At 43.8% G+C, this 23,715-nt stretch overlaps 1 protein-coding gene across 1 annotated transcript; it reads right to left on the minus strand.

Annotated features, from left to right (window-relative positions):
* Positions 1–1,867: 1,867 nt before the first annotated feature.
* On the minus strand, positions 1,868–20,898 carry THTPA (thiamine triphosphatase). The gene is made up of 3 exons (XM_073575401.1): positions 20,684–20,898; positions 5,762–6,307; positions 1,868–2,321 (listed from the first exon to the last, which is right to left on the minus strand). Exons 1-3 carry the CDS (start codon positions 20,691–20,693, stop codon positions 2,221–2,223), a joined length of 657 nt encoding a protein of 218 aa, XP_073431502.1. The 5' UTR covers positions 20,694–20,898; the 3' UTR covers positions 1,868–2,220.
* Positions 20,899–23,715: the final 2,817 nt, after the last annotated feature.

The raw sequence follows: 23,715 nt of genomic DNA on the forward strand, positions 1-23,715 counted from the left end.
AATCCTAATTGACCTAAACTGGGAAAGGTTTATTCTTGTTTTCATGTCAGATATTGAGAAAAACATGCAGATGTGTCTTTTTATATAGTGTATGTAAACTTCTGGTTTCGACTGTATGTCTATAAATGTCAATTACACATTTTCTAAATACCTAATACCCCTACTCCAGCACACCTAGATTGGTTTATAATTTTAATATCTTGAAGTACTAGCCCTTATTAAAGGGGCACATTTGCTTTTACTACATAACTAATAAATGTTGACTTTTTAAAAGGATATTTCTGTTTATTTTGTGGGCAGTCCAATCAGTGATTGACAGCTATCTCACACAGCTGTCAATCACTGATAGGACCACCCACTGGACTGCAAATCCTAGAAAGAGCAGAGGGTTAAATGATTAAGACAGATTGATACATGGATTTGTGAGAAAATATTCAGTATAATCTGCTCCGCTCCTCCTGCTGTATAACATGGTGCCTGGAGATAGGTCTGCTTTTTCAGGTTACCGGTGTGAGACATGTGTATTAGAAGATCAGACTGTCAGTCATTACATCAGTAAAATAGAAGGACAGCATCCAAACCTGAGTGAATTAAAAAAATTCATCTTTTTATTTTGCCAAATAAAGTGCAATGTCAGCCATTACATGTCTCACCCTGGTAACTCCCACCTTCTTTTAAAATAAGCTCAGGGGGAGATATATGTCCGGCCCATAGATCTTAACAGCTCATCTAACATATAATTACCGTGTAATGTCTTCACTTCCTGTTCTGTCCAGATGTGACCGGATCACAGAATTCCAAGCGGCGGAAGATCACCGACGGCCATATTGGGACACCCAAGTGATGGGTGTCTCAATATGGAAACTGCTGGTGGTACCAGCTTCTTGCACGGTACCACCAGGGGAAAACCGTCTCACCACACACACACTGTATATGCCGTACACACCACACACACTGTATACGCCATACGCACCACACACTGTATACGCCATACGCAGCTTCTTGCGCGGTACCACCAGCGGAACAACGACAAACACGCCGCCGCCAGGATCAGCCGAATGATTCACTGACTGCCGCAATCTTTGTACAGGAGGAGCGCATGCGCAGTTTTAATGTGACCGCCGCTATCTGTCTTAACAAAGATGGCAGCGGTCTGATTTACTGCGCCTGCGCTAATTCCGCGCAGGCGCAGTGAATCATTTGGCAGATCCCGGTGGCAGATGCGCGACGTGTTTACAAGCAGAGGAAGCCAGTCATTTTCCCACGAACAAAAGTTCATTTTAAAAATTGTCTGTGTCTGACCGTGTACGGTGCATACCACATCTCCTGGGTTTGGGAGGAAGCAAAAGACAATACTGACATTACAACAGTGGATCACTGAGGATTCATTTTGTGAGGTACAAAATTTCACTGACTGTTTTTAAACAATATTTTACCTTACAAAATTTATCCTCTGCGATCTCCTGCTGTTATGTCAGGATTGCTTTCTCCACTGCCCAGACAATTTTTAAAATGAACTTTCCTTCGTGGGAAAACCCCTTTAAAAAGCAAATATCAACTCCAACATCAAAAAAATACCAAGAATATACCATCAAAGGAAAGGACGGCTATCCAAGTTACCGGAGAAACATGACAAGGGGGATAGCACATGGGGTAGACAGGTCAAAGAAGAGAGCACAGACGGGAGAAGTCAGCACATGGGGAAAGAGAGTGGATAGGTGGGTGAGCACATGGGGGGAGAGATTCTCAACACTGCAAAGCCTGCCCCCATCTTGACAATACCGCCCTCCCGCTGCGGTAGCATCGGGCCTCCATCTAGTTTACATATAAGAAAAATGTGGATTTCTCTGGAATAAGACATCAGATAGCAGATAGAGGTTTTTTATTCAACTTTTTTTTATCCTGTTTGCTCATAGGAGAGTTAACCCTACTGCCAGTTTCCCTTTAACTCCTCCAACAATCAATTGCCCGACTCCAACACACACTAGACTGTCTGCCAAACAAGTTGTTATCTGCAGGTTTAGTCAACATTAATGTGCATGGGGGCTTTAGAAAGTTGCAGTACAGCACTACTTGAGGACTAGTTACACCTGATGTTTAGAGGAAATTCTTGCTCACTTGCTTGGCATATGACATTTATTCTAGATTACACTTACAGCTTCATTTAATACAATACAATGGAGTGTCCATCAGACCGTTCCTGATTAGTTTCTACAAGGATCAAATTACATTGGCTTCCAACAGCTGCCTGTAATGATCAGCGCGATTCATCTGGAGAAACGTTGACACTTTGCCCTGGACCGGTGTCTCTCGATACACTCCTGAAAAAGGAAAAGACACTTCAGCTGCTGGATAAATACTGTAGTAATACAGTCAAAACTAGCACGTAGCCAAGTAACATTGCCACAAAATTTACACTGATTTTCCTTTGAAATTTTCATTAAGGTACTTTAGACTGAATTACTATTGCTGTAATTTGCAAATTGTGTAGGTTAGCAACAAATGACATTGGCTGTGGGCAGGACTGGGGCTGATATTCAGTCCTGGCATTTGAAGCCACGCAGGCCCATGCTGTCACCATCTCCAAGCACCAGATGGGATATATTACTAATATTACCAATTTTGGTACAATATTAGTGCACTGGATCTCCATTTACGCCACACCACTTTTCCTTCTTCCTGATAGGCCATGCCCCCTTGTCGAGAATGGCTGAAAACGTGTCTTCATACTTTATAATTGTGGTGCAAGTTGTGTTGTGCCAGAAATTAGGCCAAAACTCTGGTGCATGTGGCATGCTGTCAGGGAGTTACATTTTTTCCCTCCTCTTTTGTTCTCCTGCAGATGTCCATGCATCATGGTCCAGTCTCGGATCACAATGCATGGATTGGCTGCGGATCTGCCAACCCAAGAGCGGCAGTTTCATAAAAATACACAAAGCTGTCATGCTCCGGTTGAGAGTCCCATGGCCAATCCGTGCATTAGTGGACCGGGCTCGGACATTTGCAGAAGCCCTTATTCTGTTTTTGTAAATAACAGCATTTTTTAATTATCTAAAAAGGAATGGATACAGAAGAGTTAGGCTGGGTTCACACGTAATGGAACTCTCGCGGAAATTACAGCGAGAATTCCGGAATTCCATTCCGCGGGAAAATCGTATTTTAAATTCCCGCGATTTTCCCGCGGAAAAACTAGCATTTTGCAAGCGTAATTAGCTTGCAGAATTGCTAGTGTTTTCCAAGCGATCTGGAGCATCGCTTGGAGAACTGATTGACAGGTTGGTCACACTCGTCAAACATAGTGTTTGACGAGTGTGACCAACTTTTTACTATTGAGGCCGCCTGTGCGGCATCAATAGTAAAAGATAGGCTGTAAAAAATAATAAAAAAAATAAAAGATATTGTTATTCTCACCTTCCGACGTCCTGCGCTGCCTTCCCGCCTCTCTCCACGCTCCCGGTCCCAGTAGTCCTTTGCGCGAATTACCGCGATGACGTTCATTCTCACGGAATCGCGACGTCTCGCGGTCATTCGCGATGATGTCGCGCGACTGACCGCGAGACATCGCGTTCCCGCGAGAACGGACGTCATCACTCGCAAAGGCTTACTGGGACCGGGAGCTCGGAGAGAGGCGGGAAGGCTGCGCGGGACGTCGGAAGGTGAGAATAACAATATTTTTTATTTTAAATTCTATTTTTTACAGGGATATGGTACCCAAAGCCCGGAGGACAGTCTCCTCTCCTCCGGGCCGTAGGTACCATCCGCAAATGTTCTGCTTACTTTTCGCATGGTGTGCACAGCCACATAAGGAAAGTAAGCAGAACAATGCATACCTATGGGTGCGGAATCGCCGCGATCTTCCGCAAAATTAATGAGCATGCTGCGTTTTTTACCACGAAGCGATTCCGCCGCGGTAAAAACCGCAGCATTAGCACAGCATTGCGGAATCCCATAGGAAATCATGGGATGCTTATTTTTCGCGGCAAAATCGCGCAGTTAAAACCGCCGCGGAAACGCGAAAAAAACGCCACGTGTAAACTCAGCCTTAGTAGTACCATTCACAAACTTGCAGTGCTTTTCTAAAGGTGCATGTTAAAGCTTTCTTAGGGTACGTGCCCACGATCAGGAATTGCTGCAGGTTTGACATTTCGTATTTATGCAGCATCAAAACTGCGGATGTTACAACATAGCGGATGGGATTTCTATAAATCCCATGTCCACTATGCATGTATGTGCACCTGTGGCTCACCCGGAGACACTGACAGGACCGCAACATGTCATCTTCTCTTGTGGAGACACTAGTCTCCGCAACAGAAATTACATCAATAGAATGTATTGAATGTGATAAATCCTCACGGTTCAGAAAACACATGCGGATTCACAACGTTTCAGACGCAGCGAAAATACTCTGCATCCAAGGTGGCCCTAGTTCCAGATCATGGGCACATAGCCTTACACCACTACATAATGATGAGCAGTAGTATGAACGATTTGGTTCACACTTTGGATTGCATTGGCGTTGTACAGTAGAACAACAATTTTAATGTATAGATGGGCAACCTAAAAAAAAATGTACCGTAGTCTTAAAATACTCCAAATTATCAAAGCTGTTAATGTGGTATGATAAAGCTGTTCAAAGCTTACATCCTTAATTAGCTTACTTTGTGCTAGAAATGTATGCAGCAATCTTGGCACATGGTGTTGCATGTGAGGTCACGTCCATTTGCCCAAAAAGCCATGCATCTTTTCAGTGAGTCTTCCCTTTGTCAGACATACCATAAAAAATACATATTGAGTATTTGGTGAGGTTTTTTTACCTCAGTATTTGTAAGCCAAAATCAGGAGTGGGTGATAAATACAGAAGTGGTGACATGTCTCTATTATACTTTGTCCTACTCCTGGTTTTGGCTTACACATACTGAGATAAAATACTAATCAAATACTCAACATGGTCTTAAGCATATAATAAATATGATTCAAGTCACAAAAGACAGCTTTGACCAGAAGTCTGCACTTAGCTTGATATTCCTCAAAATGTTCTCCGTTCTTCTTTTGTTCATTTACATTAAACAATTATGAGTGAATAGACCTTAACTTTCATTGGAGGAACAAAATATTTGCATAATTAAAAAATATATATATACAACTCTGGCAAAAATTAAGAGACCACTTCCAAATGTTCAGTTTGTCTGATTGTTCTCTTTATAGGTATATTTTTGAGTAAAATTTAAATTGTTCTTTTAGTCTACAAATTTCTGACAACATCTCTCCAAATTTCCAAGCAATAAATTTTGTTTTGTTTTGTTTTTTTTGAAAAGGAGAAATGGTCAAAATAAAAAAAAAAAAACAGTGCTTTCAGACCTCAAATAATGCAAAGAAAATCCATAATCATTTAGAAACAACAATACTAATGTTTTAACTCAGGAAGAGTTCAGAAATCAATATTTTGTGGAATGACCATGATTTTTAATCACAGCTTTCATGCGTCTTGGCATGCTTTCCACCAGTCTTCACACTGCATTTGGGTGACCTTATGCACTCCTGACGCTAAAATTTAAGCCATTCTTTCTTCTTTGTTTGATGGCTTGTGACTATCCATCTTCCTCTTGATTACATTCCAGAGGTTTTCAGTGGGGTTCAGGTCTGGAGAATGAGCTGGGTTTTGATGTGGTGGTCTCTTAATTTTTGCCAAAGCTGTATTTTAAAATAATTTTACAGCTTTTGGAGTTCCCCAACTTGCATTATTCCACATAATTTATCTTACCTAATTGTCTGCAGATTTCTTCCACCTTCTGAAGAGCATCTTTAACTTCTTCCTGTGTTTTCACAAGGACTTCCACTTCACCAACTGCAAAACCAAAATCTGCCTCATCGAGGTCTACAACAACTTTGGTATTTGAGTTTTCAACCAAAGGTAACTGGAACCTGCGCCTACGTGTCACAAAGCTGGCAAATTCATTTAGTCCAAAAGATTCTATGTTCTGTGGACATGGGACGCCCAGCTCTTCGCTCACTCTGCTAATAATATCATCTTCTGAAGTAAGCTCCATGTATTGTGTGGAAGCTCCATTAAGGCCTCTTGCTCCTCGTTGCGGTGGGTGCTTTAATTCCCAACTGCCTTCCCTTCTCCGCAACCACATGTCGCTCAGTGTCAGGCGCAGGTCAGAGTTATCATAGTATGAGTCTCGAAAAGTTATTTCTTCAAGCAGACCTGCCCCTAGTGCACACAGTTTTTTTTCTACACCTGGTCCTGGGATAAACTTGCGTTCCACTTCGATGGGGCCAGGTAAATGGAATGAGGGTGACATTTCTGAAAAATAAGTATAGTGTGATGTCTAACTAGAAAAATCAATGTATAGGGAATGAAACATATGAGTAGTACTGTGCATAAAGGCACAAGACAGAATTTATAGTGATAAGACCATGGTCATATGGTCTGTACAAAGCCAAAACGTGACATTATTATTTTCTGAACCCATAGCAAAGTTTCAATGTGAATCAAACTTCTATATCCTTTACTGTATGGGAATATACTAGATGGTGGCCCGATTCACATCGGGTATTCTAGATAAAAAAAAATTTTTAAAAAAAGGTTATTCTCACCTTCCGACGGCCCTCGATCTCCTCTCCACGCTCCAGGCATCTTCCGGTCCCAGTAATGCTTAGCGCCAAGGACCGGAGATGACGTCACTCTCGCGAGACGTCATCAGCGGTCTTTCGCGCAAAGCATTAATGGGACCAGAAGATGCTGGGCGCGTGGTGAGAGGAGGGAATGAATCCGAGCGCCGTCGGAAGGTGAGTATATCACTATCTTCTATCCACGGTCCCAGCATCTTCCGGTCCCAGTAATGCTTAGCGCGAAGGACTGGAGATGACTTCACTCTCGCGAGAGCGCGACGTCATCAGCGGTCTTTCGCGCAAAGCATTACTGGGACCGAAAGATGCCGGGCATGTAGTAAGAGGAGTGAAAGAGTCTGGGGGCCGTCGGAAGTTTAGTATATCACTATTTTTTATTTAATTCTATTTTTTACAGGTTTATGGTGCCCAGGTCTCCTCTGGACCCTGGGTACCATCCGCACATTGAGCGCTGCGTCGGTCATCTCCCAGCTGCGTCGCCACTGACCTCCATGCGACAGGAGATGACCCGCGGCAACCGTCGGGAGATCAGCGGCTAGCGTCGATCTACCGACGGTAGCGGTGGCGTGCGTCGTTCGAATGCCGCGCCAATTCGCAGCCGGACTGCGCCTGTCACTGATTGGGACACCCTCACCTTGGGAACTTCATGGATCTTTTATGATCGGGAATGTATGTGTGAAGGAGTGATAAGAGGGGCGTGTTACGACGAGTACCTTCTCTGATTAGTTGAGAGAATGGGATTATTTGCCCACTATTTAGATTAGGCACACCCCGCCATCACTCTATTGGTCCCTGTGGATATAGGGCGTGAACAAGCAAGGCCGCAGTTGGTCACACGATCTATCAGAGTACATCTAAGAGAATGAGTTTTGTCAGAGCACTTTTCATTGGAGCGGTCCCAGTATAAAGATATGCTCTTGTAGGTGTGATGTCAACCCCCGGAAGAAGGCTGAACGCCGAAACGTGCGTTGGGGCTGGCATCATCACCCACAGGAGGTAAAAGTTCATGTTTGCACTTTAGATATTACTGGTATAATACCGGTGATTGTTGTGAAATTGTATTGTGTATACTTGGGGACACCTTTTCATGGCTATGTGGCATGGAAAAGCAACTATTGGAGTTTCTTTGTATATGTGCAGCCTCTTACTATTATGGATGTGGGTGGTGATGCCTCTTTTTTGGTTTCCCACTTTTAAACTTCTATGTAATGTATGTCTTTTTGCTATGTAACAAAGATTGTTATATTTTTGAGATTTTGGGTTCATATGTTCTTTTTTCGGATATATACCATGTCCAGACCACATATTACCATAACAGTGACCGAACAATATCACATGCAAGGGACAAATAGCACCGCACCATGTCCAGACTACATATTACCACCACATGGTGACCAATAATACTACATACAAGGAACAAATACCACCACACCATGAACAGACCACATATTACTACCACATAGTCACCAAATAATAGCACATACAAGGAACAAATATTGCCACACCATGGCTGGACAACATATTACCACCACATTGTGACTAAATACTATACAATACTGATCATTAATGAAAAAAAATACTATCACCATAAGTGCCATTATACACAGGAGATCTGTACTTAGTATGCAGTGTCTGTGTACAAGTAATACAGGGATCACCAGTAACATTATACACAGGAGCCCTGAATATAAAGTAGTGTCAGTGTACAGGTAATACAGTGATCACTAGTGACATTATACACTGGAGCTCTGCATATAGTGTATAGGTAATAAAGTCATCACCAGTGACATACACAGGACCTCTGTATGCAGTGAAAAAAAAAAAAATTGAGCTTAGTTGACATTGGTATACATGCAGCATATAAACGCATGTTCACTTTGGCCATAAAACATTGAAAAAAAACCTACAAGAAGTAAAATAAACAGAAACCCTGCTATAACTAAATAAGTTAAAAGCAAGTGCGTTTAAATAACACAGGATTTACAGCTCAAGCGGGTGAGGCTAAACCCTGACTTGCACAGAAAGCAATGCAACTAAGCTCAATTTTTGTTTGTTATTTTCTTTGTATTTTTTGCATTCTGTGAAAGTCGGGGTGTGACCTCCCTCTCCTGAGCTGTAAATCACATTTAAAAGCTTCTCCTGGCTGGTGTCCTTAGGTCGGGACCTGGTTCTTTTGTCTGCCCTTATTCAGACACTGAGGTTGACTTTGACACATGGTAAGGTTTTAATATTAGACAGTGTAGGACCGTCTCGATCAGGGTCACCTTGGCGACGGTGAGATGGCTTTCATGCTTTTTTTTTTTTTACCAAAAATCGTATTAGTAAGAACTCTGTGTTATTTAAACCCACTTGCTTTTTACTTAGTTATAGCAGGGTTTTTGTTTATTTTACTTTTGTTTATTTTACTTCTTGTAGGTTTTTTTGAATACAGTATACAGTGTCAGTGTACTTCATCATTTGCCGTCCCCATCACCCCCACATCATCATTTGAAGTCCCCATCACTCCCACATCATCATTTGCAGTCCCCATCACCCCCACATCATTATTTGCAGTCCCCATCACCCCCACATCATTATTTGCAGTCCCCATCACCCCCACATCATTATTTGCAGTCCCCATCACCCCCACATCATCATTTACAGTCCCCATCACCCCCACATCATCATTTACAGTCTCCTATCCCCCTTCACTTCATCTGCAGTCCCCCATACATCATCATTTGCAGCCCCCTATCCCCCTGTCATTTCATTATGTGCAGTACCCCCTTAAACACACTTCATCATGTGCAGTCTCACTCCCTCCCACCTCACCCATTTAAAAAAACAAAAACGTTTTTTATACTTGCCTCAGTCGTTCCCGGGGAGTCTAGTGTTTTCAGCATAATCAAAAAAATTTTTGGCACTCAACTCGTTGCAAAGATGAAGAATTTTTATTTGCAGTCACAAATATAGACGTTTCGGCTGTATCAACTAGCCTTCATCAGTAAACAAAACTGCTCCTATCCCTATAATTTTCTGGACATTATATTGTACTAGATTATGGCCCGATGCTATCGCATCAGGAGGATGCGATAGCATCACACCTCTTGCCATGTTAACCCTCAACACACACACTCCTCTCACCTTTCACCATCTCCACTCACTCCTTCACTCCACATACGACCCCTTCTCTCACTCCGTCTCTCATACTCACGCCGTCATCGCCGCTGCTCCACGATCCCCGACATCTTCCGCCGGCGCCATCCTGGATCCAGACGTTGTCCACGCCGGCGACATGTTCTTGCGGCGACGCCATCTTGAGTATCGTGAAATCCCGCGATAGTCAAGATGGCGTCGCCGCAAGAACATGTCGCCGGCGTGGACGACGTCAGGATCCAAAATGGCGTCGACGAAATCTCGCGAGATTTCGCCGACGCCATTTTGGATCCCGACGTCGTCCACGCCGGCGACATGTTCTTGCGGCGACGCCATCTTGACTATCGCGGGATTTCGCCGATCCAAAATAGCGTCGCCGCAAGAACATGTCGCCGGCGTGGAGGACGTCTGGATCCAGGATGGCGCCGGCGGAAGAAGATGTCGGGGATCGTGGATCAGCGGCGATGACGGCGTGAGTATGAGAGACGGAGTGAGAGAAAGGGTCGTATGTGGAGTGAAAGAGTGAGTGGACATGAGTGGAGATGGTGAAAGGTGAGAGGAGTGGTGTGTTGAGGGTTAACATGGAAAGAGGTGTGCGGTGACGTCACCGGTTACAACTGGACGGAAGTTGTTACAACCGGAAGTTGCTTAGGGCAATTATTATTATAGATGACCAATAGTTAATTAGGCCTGCCATACCAGCGGTGGATGCCGCGTTTACACAGGTCCTGCTGCCACCCACCAATGACAGACATTTGAAACTACAGCCAGCTGCTGTTCTTACAGCACGAAATTGGGGTTTTCTATGAGTCACAGGATTTAACAGTCCCACAAGTAATCCCCTTTGGGACAATTCCCTTCAGGAATAGCCATAGGATGTTTATGCCAACTTCTGATTGTTGCAACCTTTGGAGCTTTTCAAAGTCACAGATCTAATAATCCTGTATATGATCTCGTTTGGAATATTTCTCTACTACCCCTTCTCTTTGAAATCTACAGGTTTATATACCAGTTCTTACATAGTGGATGGTATCACCTCCAATAGCACCTAATTAACTATTGGTCATACAATATAATGTCCAGAAAATTATAGAGATAGGAGGAGCAGTCTTGTTTACTGATGAAGGCTAGTTGATACAGCCGAAACGTCTATATTTGTGACTGCAAATAAAAATTCTTCATCTTTGCAACGAGTTGAGTGCCAAAAATTTTTTTGATTATTTTATACTGGTGTGGGAACCTTCTTTTGTGCACTGACAGCTGTGCCACGTTATACTATTGATTAGTGTTTTCAGCAGTGAAGCAGTTAGAATGTAAGGGCTGCTGACAGGACCTGAAAGGAGCCCATACATTCTAGCTCATTCACTACTGAGACAGCTAGAATGCATGGGCAGTAGTCAGGACCTGAAAAAAGCCCATACATTCTAGCTACAGCCGAGCAGTAGCTGCGCAGCTGACTAGGTTAGGCGGCCGTGGACAGCTCCAAAAAGGCTCTCGGGCCCCAGCGTCGACGTGTGCGCCGCAGTGCATATTATTTTAGTGCACAATGAGACCCGATCAGCAGAAGAACAAGAGTGGGGCCCCAGACCTGTGGGTCCCTCTGTGTACTGCTGCTCACCGGGCCCCATACAGCAGTAAGAGCAGTAATGCCCTAATGGCGGCGCTGCGCACAGGTTACGTACAAACCATGAGATCAACATTTGAACCCAACAGATCCCTGTTCATACTAGGAAAGGCCCTAATCTGACCCTGGTTTGTTCCTGCCTAGCCTACGTTAAGTCTGCGAAAAGCATGTGGGAAAATATTAAGTCTGAGGAGACCAGAGTTTATCTTTTTGGCCATAATTGCTAAAGGTATTTTTGGTGCAAAGCCAACACTATGCATCACCAAAAGAACACCACTCCTGGCTCAGGACGAGAATCTGCATAGTCAAAACTGTTCTTGATGCAAAAATTCAACCACTGATGCCATGTGGCTGAGTAGTCAGCCCATGTTCTGTTAGCTAGGGATTTTTCAATGAAATATGGAATTAACCCCAGACTATTTAACAAAGATGATATGGGAATGATGCTCCTTCCTTGTTGGCTTCCGGTGCCAGCTGGCGAAAGACTGATCAATGGCAGTGACAAAGGGACTTAGGAATTCGCATATTATTGCTCAAAGATAGCTTGACTTGTAGCCAAATGTTGTATTTTAAATAGTAAAAAAACAACTTTGATGACAGCATGTGAAGGGAGAACACAAAACCCTGGTTAATGGATAAGACTAAAATTCTCCTATTTGCAAGGAAAGGGCCCCCATCCGTTTCTCCTGCTGTGGGACACGACCTTGGCTGCAGGGTCTGCCGTATACTGGGCCGCCGAGTGCTTTTATGACCGCGGCGGCTAGACGCATCATCGGCGAATCCTGATGACGTCGCATGCACCGTGTCTTGATGACGCAGGAGATGTCGCGCTTGGCTGTGAGATTTCTGGGGACAAGGTCTCGGCTTCCTCGCACGCACTTCCTGAAGATGCTGGCAGAGAATATGACACCCTGGGTCTGCAAGTTCTCTGAGCACTCCTGCTTCTCCGGGACGCTGGCGGTGTTTCAGCTGTGGATCAACGAGGGAAAAGTGATACAGGTTGAGAAATAGCTTCATCAGCTACCGAGGAAGGTTTTATAGCTAGGCAGCTTCTTAGGCCTCTTTCACACATCAGTTTTTTGCCTTCAGGCGCGATCCGGCTTTTTTTGGAAAAAACGGATCCGGCAAAATGCAATGCCGGATCCGTTTTTTCCCCATTGACTTGCATTAGCGCCGGATCGCGCCGGATGGCATTGCGTTTCATCCGTTTTTTGCCGGATCCGGCAACTTGTCTCATTCCGGCGTCTTGAAAGAACGTCTACTGTAACGTTTTTTGTCTCCGGCGAAAAAGCCGGAAGCGCCGGATCCGGCGCTTCCAGCTTTTTGCTACAATGAAAGTCTATGGGCGCCGGAATGCGCCGGATCCAGAAAAAGACGGATCCAGCAACCGGATCCGTTTTTTTTAAGTCTGCGCATGCTCAGATCCAATTGGCCAGCCGCCAGGAACAGAGACGGATCCAGCAAAAAAACGGATCCGTTTCTACAGTTCTCCAAAATTTATGCCGGATCCGTTTTTTCTAAAAAAAGCCGGATCCTGCCTGACGGCAAAAAACTGATGTGTGAAAGTAGCCTTAGCCATTCTGCTCCGTCCTCTTTTCCTGCCCTCTGCACCAGCTGCTGAAGTAAGCTGTCCATCTATCTTTGTTCTCCTGACAGGAGGAGTTATCTGGCAGCACCCCAGATTTTTATACCTTTTTTTCTTCCCGGTCTTTTTCAAAGCAGCCAATCAAAAACATGAAAAAGAGCGTAAAAAAAACACCAGCTAAAACTGGAATTAACCTGCTCATGGACTCCACAGCTTACTGCCTGACCTTGCCTCATATGAAAAAATTAACTCGTAAAAAACAAAACATAACAGAAACCCACTACCCATATAAAATTAAGCTAGTGTCTGTTACCCTGAGACCCCCTTTTACATCTGCGCTTCAGTTGGGGGCTACCAATCTACACATCATTGGCATCATTTTACTGAAGACCACCACGATGTCTATCTGCGCATGTGCAGCTACTAGCACAATTTAATTGAAGATCGCCAGGAGATGAACCTGTGCATCGGGGACAGCACAAACTTTCAAACAGGAAGCAGGTCACTCACAAAGCAGAGACGTGTCATACACACACAAGACCCTACTCACAGTTCCGACCTATGCACCTAAAGCTTATTGCATCAACACTTCAAATGGTGATTAACCCCTTTCCGACATATGACGTACTATTCCGTCCATGTGCCCTGGGCCTTAATGCCCATGGGAGAAAAACAACTAAAAAAAACGAAATAATGTCCAATATTTACAAATTTTATTGAGTATAAAAGAGGGGCAGGGAACCAATGCCAAAAAGGGCACAACACAGGGGACATAGAAATACAATAAAATAGAATTAAATGAATGCTAGGTCATGTCAAGATAAAGTTAATAACGTATCTAACATGAGGTACACGAAAAGTGCCAATGCATGAGTAAAAGTGCAAAATAATGCTCAAAAAATATAAATATATATAAAAAAAAACCTAGATGATAGTAAAGTGCCAATGCAATCAATATAACAACAGTGCATCAATAAGGTCTACAATGTATATAAGAACAGGATCACAATGGATCCAGTGCAATAGTATGAGCAAAGAATAAATCACATAGGGGCTGAAAAGTGAGCTGGAGAGAAATGCTTAGTGCAATACCTCATGTGGCAATGGAATCCCCCGGTGTTATGAACGAGTCACCGTAGGAGGCAAAACAGAAATGCTAGCTAAGTCCAGAAAACCAGAGAAGTTGGCAGCTATCGGATTGCAGACCCCTGAACCTAACAACAACAACTAGCAGTAGCCGTGGGGGGTTCCTAGACCCCTCGATCACAGCCGGAGAACTACATAGCCTAAAGACAGAAAGGGAAATCTAAACTGCCCCAGAGCAGACCCCAAAGCAATAGGCAGCCCCCAACATATAATGACGGTGAAGCAAGAAGAAAAAACACTAACACAGATAAAAAGATAGACTGAGCAAATGATGGGGCCCAAGCTAACTAGATAGGACAGGATAGAAAAGCTGCTGTCTGCAATCCGCCAAAAACCCTATCAAAACAAGAGCCAACAGACTGACAGGGAAAAAGGCCCTGAAGACGCTAGGCTTCAAAAAGACTATGTCAGTACTCAGGTATTTTCTGAAGACAGAGCAAAAAGACACAAAGGAATTCAGCTCACCCCAGCAGGGAATGGCAGAATCCAGAAAAGCAAGGCAAAATAAAACCAAAACACAAATGCAAAAAGCAAGGCAGAAAACTTAGCTTTTGGGGAGCAGGAATCAGACTGGTCTCCTAGAATCCCTCAGAGAAATCACCAGCAAGGCAGAAGGGCGTCGACTGCCTTATATCCAGTCAGCAATTCCCGTCACCCAGTCATCCTCTACCAGCTCAGGTGTTTGGTAATCAGCCTCACTACCTTCCTTCACCAGAAGAGGGAGTTCATCAGACCTCAATGCTGAAGGGGAAAATGAACTCATAACACCCCGGGATGCGCCCACCCCGTTTCGGGGTTGCCTTCGTCAGACGGATATAAATAAACGTGGTACCTCTGAAAACTTCATCTTGTCCCGCAAAAAACAAGCCGCCATATAGCTCTATCACCGGAAAAATAAAAAAGTTATAGCTCTCAGAATAAAGCGATGCAAAAATAATTTTTTCTATAAAATAGTTTTTATTGTATAAAAGCGCCAAAACATTAAAAAAATATATAAATGAGGTATTGCCATCTTCGTACTGACCGGAAGAATAAAACTGCTTTATCAATTATACCACACGCAGAATGGTATAAACGCCCCCCAAAAGAAATTCATGAAATGCTAGTTTTTGTTCATTCTGCCTCCCAAAAATCGGAATAAAAAGTGATCAAAAAATGTCATGTACCCGAAAATGGTACCAATAATAACGTCAACTCGTCCCGCAAAAAACAAGACCTCACACGACTCTCTGGGCCAAAATATGGAAAAATTATAGCTCTCAAAATGTGGTGATGCAAAAACTATTTTTTGCAATAAAAAGCGTCTTTTAGCGTGTGACAGCAGCCAAACATAAAAATCCGCTATAAATAGTAAATCAAACCCCCCTTTATCATCTGCTTAGATAGGGAAAAATAAAATTTAAAAAATGTATTTATTTCCATTTTCCCATTAGGGTTACGGCTAGGGCTAGGGTTAGGGCTATAGTTAGAGTTGGGGCTAAAGTTAGGGTTGGAGTTAGAATTGGGGGGTTTCCCTTTAGGCACATCAGGGGCTCTCCAAATGTGACATGTGTCTGATCTCAATTCCAGCCAATTCTGCGTTGAAAAAGTCAAATGGTGCTCCTTCCCTTCCGAGCTCTGGCATGCGCCCAAACAGTGGTTTACCCCCACATATGGGGTATCAGCATACTCAGGACAAATTGCAAAACAACTTTTGGGGTCCATTTTCTCCTGATACCCTTGGGGAAAATAAAAAATTGGGGGCGAAAAGATAAACTACTTGAATGTGCTTTTGAGCACCTTGAGGGGTGCAGTTTTTAGAATGGTGTCACTTTTGGGTATTTTCTATCATATAGACCCCTCAATGTGACTTCAAATGTGATGTGGTCCCTAAAAAAAAAAAAAAAGGGTGTTGTAAAAATGAGAAATCGTTGGTCAACTTTTAACCCTTATAACTTCCTAACAAATAAAGATTTTGTTTCTAAAATTGTGCTGATGTAAAGTAGACATGAGGGACATGTTAGTAATTAATTATTTTGTGTGACATATTTCTCTGTTTTAAGGCCATGAAAATTCAAAGTTGGAAAATTGTGAAATTTTTGCAACATTTCCGTTTTTTTTCACAAAAACACAAGTCATATCAAAGAAATTTTACCACTATCATGAAGTACAATATGTCACGAGAAAACAATGTTAGAATCACTGGTATCCATGGAAGCGTTCCAGAGTTACTACTTCTTAAAGGGACAGTGGTCAGAATTGTAAAAATTGGCCTGGTCATTAACATGCAAACCAAAGGGGTTAAAAATCATCCACTATACTTCACTAAAGGGATCTATTTAATCTGTATATCATAAGCGCCATTATGGACATGGTCTTTATTTTAACATGCAAAATCGTGCTGATAGGTTCTTTAAAACATTGTAGGGGAAGTCTACAATTTAAAATTCACAATATGTTGATTTATGATGTGGAAAAAATTGTAGATTTCACCATTTTCACTGCAAATGATCAAGAAGTATGCAACAAATCTCCAGTAATGCACCAAAATCTGCAGCCTTTTTTTTTTTTTCCTGTTTTTGATTTTGCAGCAGAATTTCCACATCAGCGATTCCGCACTGGAGATAGTTGACTATTTGGTTCTTATACTTTTATCTGTCTTTTTTTTTTTCCATATAACTCGGCATTCCTTCATAATTAATAGAACAGTTAGTCCACTCCAAAGCTAAGAACTGGATGTCCTGCGGAGCAAATACCCATGATGTTGAGAAAGTATGAAAAGGAAGAGTCAAAGGAATCAAAAGGCGTTGTGAACATGCACTACGTCTTTTTCAGGTGGGTCTGCTCAGGACAAAAATGCTCCACTAATGATCAAAAGAATGAATATATATTCTGCAGTCAGGGTTGGACTGACCCACCGGGAAACCGGTGAAATGCCCGGTGGGCCCCAGAGAGATGGAGGAAGAAGGGGGAACAAAAATTTAGGGACGCGGGCCCTTTAAAACTGTTGGGAGGCAGAGGAGTGCGCAGGCGTGTGCACACAGTCCCGACCCACTGCAACAACCAGGGCCGGCGGCACCACTCAGAAAACCTAGGCCCTGGGCGAATGGGGGGAGGTACACACGCTATGGGGTCCATGAGTGGAGGGAGCCTGGTGCCACCGCTGACACGGGCCCCCCTCTAATACTCACCTCTCCTCATTATACTGTCTTCAGAGCCCTCTGACTCTGCGATGTCATCGCTGAAATCTCATCTCCTGAGATCTTGATGCCGAGATCTCCATCTGATCATGCGCCTCCCCCCGGCGTCCATTTTCCCGGAGTCCACCTCACAGTAAACCACGGAACTGCGGGGGCTCTGGCCTTTCACGAAATGTCGGCAGAGCCCCTCAGCTGCACTGCCAGGCACCCCCTCATCTCAGCCTGCAGCAACGGTACCGATAAGGTATATACGCACTATAAGACGCACCCCCATTTCCCCAAAAAAATTTTTGAGGAAAAAGTGCCTCTTATAAAGCGTAAAATATGGTAATGACCTATCCTAAGGCCATGTTCACATATTCAGTATTGGGTCAGTCTTTTGTCTAAGTATTTTTAATCCCAAACCAGGAGTGGGTGATAAATGCAGAAGTGGTGACGTGTCTCTATAGTTCTTTTCTTCTGATTATGCCACTCCTGGTTTTGACTTAGAAATATTGACCAAATACTGAACGTGTGAACGTGGCCAAAGGATAAGTGATAAATCATAGATTGGTGAGGGTTCAACTGCTGGGACCTGCACCGATCTGCAGAATATGAACTCTTATCTCCATTAGTATGGAGCAGCATGTAAGACTCGACCACTGATCTATTCATTCCCTAAGAGGCTGCACTTGGCCTTTTCTGGAAGCCTCTAAAGAGGAAGAATGGAGCTACGGTCAGAAATCCCATCTGCTGCTCCATTTTAAAATGGGGATAAAAGTGTCCTGTCATGGATAAAAGTTCCCCATTCTTCCGATCGGTGTGGTTTCCAATGGTCAGATTCCACCGATCAATAACTTATCACCTACCTAACCTGTGGATCGGTGATAACTTGTTTTCTTCGAAGCATCTTTTATTTCAAACTACGGTAATTGTACATCCCAGTTATAGTGGCGCACAGTAGATGTGCAGCAGCCCCCTGTGTTTTACAGTTGACGGGCCACTATATCGGGGATAATGGCTAAGTTATTTGCACATAGCTGTAGAGTGGGTCCCTAGTGTCAATTCCCCCTGTGGGCCCCAGTCCGACCCGGTTTGCAGTGTCAGAATGACTTGCAGCAGATTTGTTCCATTTTTTTGACCTTTTTCAGGCCTAGAAAGCTGCAAAGTGGTTAAAAAGTGAACTGATCATTTTTCAAGCACCTTAAGATTGTACACATAATGTTAAAAAAAATGCTGATTGCAGAGACCACACAAAAGACACCAAAAAAGAAGTTGTAGGAAAAACACTGCTATTTTCCTGAAGTGTCTTATGCTTGAAAATTCAATGGGTACACCAACATCTACAAGATGACGTGTGCATATTCCCTTACAATTCAAGTCCATACGACTAACACTTTAGAACTGCCCATTAAGAAAGTTCAGAAAAGCTTTGTCCAGCTATGGCTTTCACTCTCATGACTAAAATAAAACCTACTAACATATTTCTGCATCTAGACTAAAAAATAACGTAACATAGTAACAGTTAGCAAGGCCGAAAAAAGACATTTGTCCATCCAGTTCAGCCTATAAAATTCTGTCAGAATAAATCGCCAGATCTACGTCCTTCTAAAGAACCTAATAACTGTAAGATAAAATATTGTTACGCTCCAGGAAGACATCCAGGCCTCTCTTTAACCCCCCTACTGAGTTTGCCATCACCACCTCCTCAGGCAAGGAAACATCATAGCTATGCGTCAACTACCTTGCCCCAAATATTAGATTCCCATTGTCAACATCTTGGCGCAGACTCAGCCGTTCAGGGTTTCATTTTTAGTGGTTTTCTTATTTACTTATCTGAATATATACAGTATTGGTTTGGCCGGCTTTACACATCCAACATCTGCATACATGATATGAGACTGTTGAGTAAGGGTCAGGAGATCTGCAGCCACTTTGTACGTGGCGGTCCGTACCCGAATTGGGAATGTCAAATGATTGAAGCTGGCCTTTAGTAGGAGGTACATTTTTCTAATAAATATCTTAGTAACGAAATTGCACCTACTTGGATTGTCATAAAGCTTAGTACTAGTGATGAGAGAACGTGCCAGGATAAGGAGTTATCCGAGCATCTTCAGCAAACTGGAAAAATATGGTCGAGTCGCTGCAGCTGCCTGTCTTTCGGCTGTTTGACAGTCGCAATGTATGCATGGATTGCCAAACATCATATCTGAGCACTTCGCTCATCACTACTTAGTACACAAGCAAAAATCCAAAAAGGCGAGCCCTCTTGCTGTGTAGAAATTCCCCACATTGGATCTCACGGAATTGTTTCCCTGAATTGATTCCTTGACAAAGATCAAAAACTATTTGATGAAAATAGCATGTGTGGCTTTTCTTTCATTTTTACATATGTAACAATTTATTGGATTTTCGCAATCGTAAGTTGATATACTGACAAAAAATACCAAGGAGGCGGCTACTTGGTGATGAAAATTTTGTGACCATAGATCTTAGTGAGAAGAGGCTAGGTAATGGAACCATGCTCGATAATGATCTTCATAATGATGTTCCCCCGGCATTTTCGTGCAGGTCTTAGAGTGGGCACATACTGCTCTCTCGGGGGGTGGGGAGAGATCTCTAGCTATCCAGTTTATTCCCCCGTTTCTCTTCTTCCCATACAGTCCTTAGTGTTCTACATAACAGGGTAAATAATTCACCGCGTGGAACTGATGGCAGGTTTTTTGGCATTTCACATTGTAAGCACATACACTAAGGCTGGGTTCACATAGCGTTAATGCAGTCCGTTCAATGCATTAGCGTTGGCGGACTGCGTTAACGCTACTCCCAGCCGCGATCGCATTATGTGATCCCGCTAGCGCAGATGCTTCATCTGCTCTAGCAGTGACGGACCCTCGGACACTGCAGACCGCGTCCGAGGGTCCGTCACAGAATGACGGCACATCGCTAACGCATGCCAATTATGACATGCGTTAGCGATGTGCTCGTCTATAGCAGTCTATGGGTGCATTAACGCATCCGTTACATAGCTTTAATGCCGCTATGTAACGGATATGTTAAACGCACCCCCTTAACGCAATGTGAACCCAGCCAAGGTGTGATTTTTGGAATGCGGATAGCCATGATCTGCCCGTTTCCTACATCTGATGTCAGCAATTCTCCTCTCGACTATAAATGGATACATGTCTGATAAGTGCATACATAGCCTTATAAGAATCATGTCTGGATCATGCAAGAATTCATTAGTATGTATAAGCGGGGTTTTATATTGGATGCAGTTCCATTCCTAGACCCTGACTATATAAAACGACGGGTATGCAGTGCGCGTGTCTATGCTCCCACCAGCCATGTACATACTGTTGTTTTTTTATGTTTTTGCTTTCGTAAATTCACAAATCAAACCTGAATTCATAATGCGGGAAATCTGCAGCCAAAGCACATTGCCCAGGAACAGTCCAGCAGGGTGCTCAGTTGTTGGAGGAGGGAATCTGGTGCTGCCTTGCTCCAGTTGGCTGGGTCAATCAGAGGCTTCTCTGCTGTGCAGTGTCTGATGGGATTTGTAGTTGTTTCCTAAGGAAATACCGATAGGTCGTGGTCAGGAAAACTACAAGTGCCAGAAGCCTGTGTTTAAATAGGGCATGCTTTTTAAAGGAAACTGCTCACAATTACAGCAACTCACGCACTGAGCTGGTTAAAGGGATATACACATAAGAGAGGGAAAAATGACTGATGAGTGAATTGGAGCATGATATTTAAAATAGAAATCAATTATGTGGCATAATCTTTTTATTTTTTTCATAAGATTTTGTTTTTCTGAAAAATGTATTTAAAGAATATATGGACCCTACTGATATTTATATTTATGTAAGGAAGTGGCGGGGATCCTCAGTTGCCGCCTTTCTCCTAATGGTTCCCTCAAGTTTCATGTATAATATTTTATATGTAATGTGTAGTGAACTGTGAATGTTATATGACTACATGTGTATAAAGTTGTCAGGGACAGAAGGAGTAAAAAAGGGGGCCAGTTCAGGGAAGGAATGTACTGTTCCTGCAGCAGCAGAACCCGGGCAGGCTTGCCAGAAGCAGGACGCCCTTTACTGCCAGAAGTAGAGGGTGCCACGGTTGGGGGGGACACAAGATGCCAAGGACAGTCGGGCTGTGTGGACAGGCCCTTGCGTTGTAGGACAGATCCCAGAAAAACTTCCCAGTTCCCGGTCTGAATGGGAGCTGTGGAGACCGTGCCGTCTCACGAAGTTGCAGGGACAGAGCAGGAAGCATTGTATTGTTCTAGTAAAGTTTTCCCGTTGGAACAGAACTGAGAACTGTGGTGTTTTCCTGCGAGCTCATCCCCAATGGCCGGAGTACACATATGATGGAGATAGCTGACCGTACCACAGGACCGGGACTTCACTTGTCTGCTTGTGTGCAAGGGGCCGGGGTGCTCACTGACAGTGTCTTAGTAAACTCGGACATGTCTACCACCCCGTGCCACCTTGTTACTCTTGGCGTAGTCCCGCTGCCTCGTCCGACATATGTCTGGAGGAGCCCAGGGTGCGCTCTCTCGAGGAGGCCTGGTGGATCCGGGGAGTCATCAAGGAGAAGAAGTGCTGCATAGTGAAGGAGCTGCAGTGCCCTGACAGGGGAGCTATGGCAGGACGGGTGATCCACGGCATTGTCCGGTACTTTGACTCCACGAGGGGTTGCGGATTTATCCTGGAGATAAAGTTTACGTGAACCTTGGATCCATTGCTAATAGAGGTCCCCTTTAACTGTTGGACCGCTGTCATCTTTGTAAAGGAGCAAGGGCCCCGAGGACCATATGCGGTGCCTGTGAAAATCACCTCCAGTCTGGAGAAAGGACAACCGCAGGAGATCCAGAGTTGTGAGCGGCTGACTGCAGCGGTCGCAACTCCTGCAGCAAGACAGTAGGAAGCGGTGCCTGAACAGAGTGTGGCGGCCACAGGTACATCACCAGAGCCGGAAGCTCTGGGAGCCATGGGGCCACCGCTGGTGGGGGCACGGAAGAGAAGCAGTGGAGACTCCTCCTCTAGCGGATCCTTGGCCCATACATACATTGTTGTGTAGGGTCCAAATGCGGCCCACTATTCTAACCAAGGGCCGTGTATTGACTGATGCAGCCCCTTTAAGAAAGTTGTACTGGTTACACTGCAGAAAGAATGTGAGTGAAGAGACTGTCCTGTATCTCTCGAGGGCAAGGAGCCCTGTATGGCACCCAAACTGGGTGTCGTGGTGACCATCACAGTCACAGTTGAAAGACTTTGTTTTCCCCCTCCTCCAAGTTTCTTTACGCATGGTTGTGCGTCCCCTGCTGGATTACAGGGCTGAAACTGTAAGAGTGTTGCTTGCTATGAACTATGCATGTAACTGCTATAAGGAATGAACTATTTTACCTTGAACTTTACCCATTTTTAACCCTGAACTATTCCCCTGTTAAAAGCAACGCACCAAATTGTTAATGGGCCCGTAATCTAGAAAAAGAGGGACGGGAAGAAGCTGTGCAGGAGGACCCGAGGAACGAGCCAGGTCAGGACTATGTAGCCATCGGGCCAGTATGTTTGAATGGGTCCCAGGAGCCAAGGTCTGGGGTCAGTCGGACCCACTTTAAGAGAAACTGGAACGCTTTTGTTTCTAAGGTTTTACACCTCAGCCGAACTGAGGTCATGTTGGACTCATCAGCGACATCAGACAGAGACTGCATGTGTTTAATAAACTGTGGTAAGTTTACAGGAGACATTGTAGTTGGTGATGACCATATTCTAGGAGGGAGGAGTGTAAGGAGGTGGCAGGGAACCTCAGTTGTCTCCTCTCTCCTACACACTGAGCCCAATTTTTTTGTGTAAAAGTGCCAAAACATGAAAAAAATATATAAATGTGGTATTGATGTAATCGAACTGACCCAAAGAATAAAGCTGCCTTATCAATTTTACTACACGCGGAATGGCATAAAATGAAACAATTCCTGAATTGTTGTTTTTTTGTTAATTTTGCCTCAAAAAAATCAGAATAGAAAGCATAAACAAGCCCTCACATGAATTTGTTGACTGAAATATGGAAAAATTATAGCTCCCAAAATATAAATCTGGTGTAGTTGTAATCTCACTGACCCGAAGAATAAAGTCATCTAGTCACTTATACCATACAAACAGCATAGAAAATAAATAAAACCAATTCTTCACCTGCTGTAGATTTGTTCATTCTGCCTCTCAAAGATTGCAGTAAGCAGTAAGGCTCGGCTCACATTTATCCTGTGCACTGCGTTGAGCACTTACACTGGAGTTTCTGTGTAAATCTCTGAAATACGTGATTCAGACGGAACCCCCTGCAGAAGATTCCCTATAATGAGGCAGATGGAAGCACAGTGCACGCTTTCTGGCCTATGATCTGGTGGTGTCCGTCTTTTTAGGCTTGCGTAA

Source organism: Dendrobates tinctorius, unplaced genomic scaffold, assembly GCF_039654945.1.
Source record: "Dendrobates tinctorius isolate UK_male_01 unplaced genomic scaffold, ASM3965494v1 ptg000044l, whole genome shotgun sequence".
NCBI classification, from domain to species: domain Eukaryota; kingdom Metazoa; phylum Chordata; class Amphibia; order Anura; family Dendrobatidae; genus Dendrobates; species Dendrobates tinctorius.